Genomic DNA, 6,148 nt, shown 5'->3' with positions numbered 1-6,148 from the left:
TTCTGAAACTTTTCAAGATGGTGCTGAGTTGTTCTAGAACAATGGAACAATTTAAAATGAGTTCAAGTCAAAAAAACCAAAACTTCATTTACTTGCACACCTCTAAGAAGCTATCATTTGTCATCACCTAAACATGAACCACAACCTATCCTAGAATACACCAAACCTGATCATGATTCCACAAATCTTAAAGATGTCCCTAAAATCTTCCATAACATAATTTGGCACACTTTACTCCCTAGATGTGGAACCTTTGATGCTGATACTAATTTATGTATCATCTCATGATAAAAAAAAAACTCAACCTCTGCTTCATAATCCTTCAATACATGATTGATTCTTGTTTGGCTGTCAAACAAAAAGTTGTTGAGTTGCCATATGGGATCCATATGACTCCCATCTTTAAGGTTGCACAAGTATCCCTAGAAGGTGAAGAAAGTAAATACACCTGCATGAGATTCACAACCAAAACCTTAGTACAACTTCACATCACCACTTCAAACATGCCAACTCCTCCAACATCAGGAACATCTGGATCCGTGAAAAGATATGCAGATCAGAAAGTTCAGAAAATTAGGAAGAAAAGAAGAGTTGAGAAGGTTAGAAACCTATCCAGCATACAGAAGTAAGAAGGAGATGGATCTCCTGAAAGTATGGAAGATGATGAAGCTCATTCTTCTCCAGCCCTAGAGCTGTTTCAACAAGTTACTGAGCTAGCAAGAAAAGCAGTTCAGAATGTTGCTGGTGAGAATGAATAATAGCTTCAGAAGGAAGATGAAGTTGTTGAAGAAAAAATTGTGCAAGATGTGTAACAACCCGTTTTTTGCTAGATTTATTTTATTATTTAATTACGCGTGTTATGTGTGCTCTTATGTGATTATTTGAATCTGTGTGTATTTTTGGTTGGGAATTGTAGAATTCGGCGTAGAAGGGTATTTTAGTCATTTTGGACTTAGGGACATTTTGGTCATTTTGAGAGTAGGGGTAATTTTGTAATTTTGGATGAGAATTATTTTAGTGCTTAGTAAGAGTATTATTTTACCAAGTTACTAGAGAGGGGTAGTAATTATTTTATTTACCGGTAAGTGACCGTTAGTGTTGTAATTTACCATTAAGTGAGTAGTGACATTTTGGGGTGTTAGAATAGAAATGGGTTAGGCCCATTAAGGTTGAGAGATAAGCCCAATTGAATAGAGCACATATATAAACTCTAGTTGTTGGTGAAAATTAGGTTTTCACAACATTTTCACATTTCATTCCATTGGAGAAGAGAAGAGATAGAAGCTAGAGAGAAGAGCAAGAACAAGGGTTAGAGGCAAGAGGGAGATTCACCATCTAGGAGCAAAATTGAAGCTTGAATTAGAGGTTCTTGGTGTTAGAGGTAAGGGGGTTAGTCTTTACTCATAATCACTTAGTTGTGGCTTCTACCTTAACTTCTTACATAAGTGCTTATTTGAATAATTGATTATTTGTGCAATTAAGTGTGAAATTCGTACTTATGTTAGGATGTCATGTTTGGGTATGCAAATTGAATGTTAATTGAGTTGTTGATGATGAATTTGAGAGCTTAAATCATGTACATATGTATGCTTTGTGTTTTAATCAAAAATTGATGATATGAAGTGTTGTTGTGATTAATTGTTGATGAATTCATGATGTTTAGTTGCTGTTGTTGTTGTGAGATGTTGTTGTTGATGATTAAAACATTGGGTAATCATAATTGGAGAGTTTACTATGACTTTGTGTTGTTTTTGAATGTTTGATGAAAAATGGGTCAAATGATGATTTTTGTCAAGAGAATGTTTTGGGGCAAATTTTATATGGAATTGAGTGTCTTTTCATGTTTAGAAATGTTTAAACGAACTTTGGGATCAAATTTGAGCTTTAGGGAGTCAAAATTGGAGTTTTGGGGTGAAAATGAGGTTTTTCCCGAGACTGAACTGTCATAACTCGCAGCTGCAAGCAAGCTTACTCGCAGCAGCGAGTAACTGCTAACTCGCAGTGGCGAGTAGCCCTACTCGCAGTGGCGAGTTGTCACAAGACAGTGTTCCCTGTTTTTGCGTTTTCGGGTCTTTTCACTCGTTTTTGTTTTGAACTGGTTTTTGGTGCAAACATGAAACTTGTAGAGAGTATTTTTATCTTTCTAAGGGCGTTGGTTTGACTTGAACACGATTTTTGGTTTGCAAGTTATGGGGAAATTACTCTTGAAACGTTTTATGGAAAGTCCCGCATAACTAGTTCCAAGTCGACCCAATCCTTGAGGAATGTGTTTAACCTTTGGAAACTTGATTTTAAGAGTGCAATAAATGTCGTTAAACTGTGATGTAGTGAACCCACTTGTTTTTACTTAGAAATTGGAAAATTCTTTGGAAATTGATAATGGAGACGAACTTTGTGATTTTTGTGAATTCCTCGTACTTAGCCGATGAAATGCTTATGTGTCCTCTACTGCACTTATAAGGGACTTGTGAGAATACATGGCATAGGCAATTGAGCTTGTAGACTTGGTTTTGGTTCATAACCTCTAGTATTTTTAAATAGTGACTTTTGGAGACGAACTTAGTAGAAATGAATCTTGTTGAACTAAAGTCTTATGAATCTTTTGTGAATGGTCACATATGATTAAATAACTGTGTTTGAATGATTGTGGAAGGTCGAGAATGATGTTTATCATAAATTGTTGTGTTGTTCCATTTTACTTGAATTATGTGATGTAAATGGAAATGAATTGTAAATCGATGTTGACGAATGTTGATGAATTTTATGTGAGATGTGATTGTTGAATGTATGGGCATGATTCTTGATAATGCAATGTTGTTGAGTTGTTGAAATGTAAATGGAGGTGTACTTTTACATTGTTTTGATAGTTGTTGGAGTTGTGCATTATCGAGTCATTGCTATATGTCCATGCATCATGACATGTTGTTGTTGTTGTTGAAATGTAAAAGGAGGTGTACTTTTACATAGTAAGAGGAGGTGTACTCTTACTTAGATGTTTTTGTGGCATCTATTGTTGTTGATCTGGTACCACATGCATATATGTGTCAAGTCTAGGCGCATTGCATAAATTGAATTGTCAGATGGTTGTGTTTGTGATTGTTGATGTTGGGTGGTAAGTGTAGACTTGTATTGCTTGTATGATTGAATGTTGATGTTGAACATGCATGCAAATACTTATGAATTCTTTTATAATTATATCTGTCTATTATGATTTGATTATGATTAATGTAATACTTACCCCCAGTGGTTTCGACCGCCTACCTGTCTGTATGGATGGGTAGACGTTGTGCAGGACTAGACGCTCGGTGAGTTTGCTAGTTGGATGTTTGGACGACGGGAGCTTTCTCCGTTGTCGTGTCAGTGTCATAGTATCTAGCCTCTGATTAGGTTTAGCGTCTGTTGTCGTTTTGGATTCTGTTGCTATGTTGTTGTTATTGTCCACTTGTCGGACTTGGAGTATTTTCATATGAGGATTTATTTGACCATGGCATGTATATGTTGAAGTTTACGATTTGAATTCCGCTGTGACCGTTGAAATATTATATATATGCATGATATCTTTTGGTTTGTTTTGAGACGTAGCAACTATTTCTAGAATATTTCTGATGTATTCGCGCGTTTTATGCTTAATAGAAATAGGGTGTTACAAGATGAAGCTGTCACTCAAATGGAAGATGATGAGATACCTCAAGAGGCTCATATGGCTACTTCAATCACAGAAGATGATACTCAAAGAGTTGATGATGTATCTCTTCAGAAGAAAGATGAGATTGCTCTTGTGAATGCTGCTGAAGAAGAACATCAGAAGGTTGACACACCTCAGAATGTTGAAGAAAACCCTTCTGACCAAGATCAGATAGTTGAAGAAAATACTGAGCAAGTTGCTCAACAAGTTGATGAAGATACTCAAGAAGTTGCAAAAATCTTGGCTTCTAAGATGATGAGTGGAGAAAATGCTCAATCACAAGAAGATGACCAAATAGAATTTTCAACTGGTTTTGATCTCAACATAAATGATCTAAACTTAGGTTTCAATACTGATGTGTTTCAAGATGCTCAGGAAACAGTTCAGATTGTTTAAGAAACATCTGAAACTGAAGATCAGAATGTTCAAAGTGACTGCAATTCAGAATGTTCAAGAAACATCTGAAATTGAAGATCAGAATGCTCGTGAATCTGCAGATCAGAATGTTCAGGAAAATGCTCCTGATGCTGAAGCTACTCAATCCAAAAAATTTAAAGCTTCAAAGTTCATCCCTCTGTTTTCATGCAAGATAGAAATCTTATACTTTGAGAAAATTGGTCAGCAAGAGCTATTACTCAAAGAACATTCAATAACTTTGGAAGGTTAGAGAATGTTAGGTCAAACATCAAGGACCTTACTGGTCATACGAACTGCACCCATATGATGCAAATAAGAGAATTATTTTTGCAAGCTCAAGATTGAAGAAAATGGTCTTATCAAAAGACTTGTCTGAACAATCTCTGCATTCACTTGCTGCAATAAGTGAAAGTGTTTGAGTATGTCATTAATGTTGATCATATACCATGTTCTCAACATATTGTCTTTCAATCTCAACTACATGTTTTTTTTGCAACATATGATTGAAGAACAAGAAGACTTCTCATATTCTATATGAATTGGCTTTCACACTCATATTCAAGCATTTTAAGATGCCTCTGAAAAAGTGAAGTGTATGAGAAGGATTGCCAAATCTTTGACATAAAGAATTTGACAACAATGAGGATCCTCCAACAATGGATCAAGACATCCCTGAAGAAACCTTCCAAGAAGTTGCAGACATTGCTAAGAAAGCTGTTCAGAAAGTTGATGAAGCTCAGAATGTTGAAAAAACTTCAAAAGGAAGTTGATGTTGCTAAGAATGAAAGTCAGCAAGTTGAAGCAATACCTCAAATATTGAGATTTCATCCAATAAGGTTTAGGAAGCTGATGCAACTACTGAAACATGAATTCAGAAAAGTTGATGCAACTACTAAAAGATGGAACTCAGAAAAATGATGAAGTTCCTGCATAACAACTTCAGAAGGTTAATGAAATTGAAGAAGCTTATGAAAAATACCTCAGAAAGCTAACAAAGCTGGAAGTCTTTATTGGAGAAGGATCCTTTAAATCTTCTACTGCTGAAACAATTTCAAAATCTGAAGTGAGGTTACAAACATCATGAGTGAACTCCAGTTTGATGAAGAAGAAATTGTTCTAGAATCTGATATGGGAAATGATCCTGTGTCATTAAAAGATCAAGATATGCATGATGTTGCTAAAGCTCTAGTCACACACATGCTTAGTGAAAAACACTACCACAAAGGAATCTGATGAGGATGGGCTAGCTGGAAATCAAGCTGGTTTTGATCTGAATATGGAGGAATTCAGCTCAGACTTCAATGCAAGTGTCTTTAAGGATTCTCAAATGGAAAATGATGGAACGGTTCCTTCAACACAAGTTCAGAATGTTCAAAGAAACATTCTTCATGAACAAAGCATTCCATCTGTTGATCATATGTCTGCAGATCCTGAAACATCTGGATATGTTAAAAGACACTCATATCAGAATGATTAAACTGCTTCAGAAGGTTATGCTTATTAATGCTTGGACTTCTCCATCCAGATGAGAAAGTATTTCAACGAAAGAGAAACATGCTCTATTCATTGAATCTCAAAGTGAGGGACATCATCTTATAAGGTACACATTTATTTGCACTATAATAAATATGATGATTGAATGCATCAAATTCTGTCATATCTAATATATGCATATATCAAATGTTTAAACTTAAAAGCAATAATCTTTTCACTCTTTGTTCATACTCCTTTCATGATGATATTATACTCATTTGCAACTGCACAAGTCATAATTGATGATAAAAATTATTGCATGATGTTTTATGCTTTCACAAGATATATTAAGGGTGCATTTAAAATGAATTAGTGTTCTTATAATTGAACAAGGGGTTGTTTCTATTATGTATAAATTCATGCATAATATTCTCTCATTATTTGCCCAAATTCCCTTCTTAATTATCATGTTAAATGTTAAATGTGTTAGATCATTTTGTGAACACTTATCTCTTCACATTTGAAATAAATGATTCTTATGCATTTCTATCCGAGTTATTGACATGAGCTGCA

At 35.0% G+C, this 6,148-nt stretch overlaps 1 protein-coding gene across 1 annotated transcript; it reads left to right on the top strand.

Moving 5' to 3' along the window:
* Positions 1 to 4,758: 4,758 nt before the first annotated feature.
* LOC146946938 (uncharacterized) lies at positions 4,759 to 5,579 on the top strand. The gene is made up of 2 exons (XM_085748336.1): positions 4,759 to 4,867; positions 5,308 to 5,579. The coding sequence occupies exons 1-2, from the start codon at positions 4,759 to 4,761 to the stop codon at positions 5,577 to 5,579; spliced, it is 381 nt and encodes a 126-aa protein (XP_085604462.1).
* Positions 5,580 to 6,148: the final 569 nt, after the last annotated feature.

Source organism: Medicago sativa, chromosome 2, assembly GCF_051527215.1.
Source record: "Medicago sativa cultivar Bolivia chromosome 2, Bolivia_mono, whole genome shotgun sequence".
Classification (NCBI taxonomy): domain Eukaryota; kingdom Viridiplantae; phylum Streptophyta; class Magnoliopsida; order Fabales; family Fabaceae; genus Medicago; species Medicago sativa.
The sequence above is the reverse complement of the archived record's forward strand: the minus strand, read 5'-3'. Positions and strand labels throughout refer to the sequence as shown.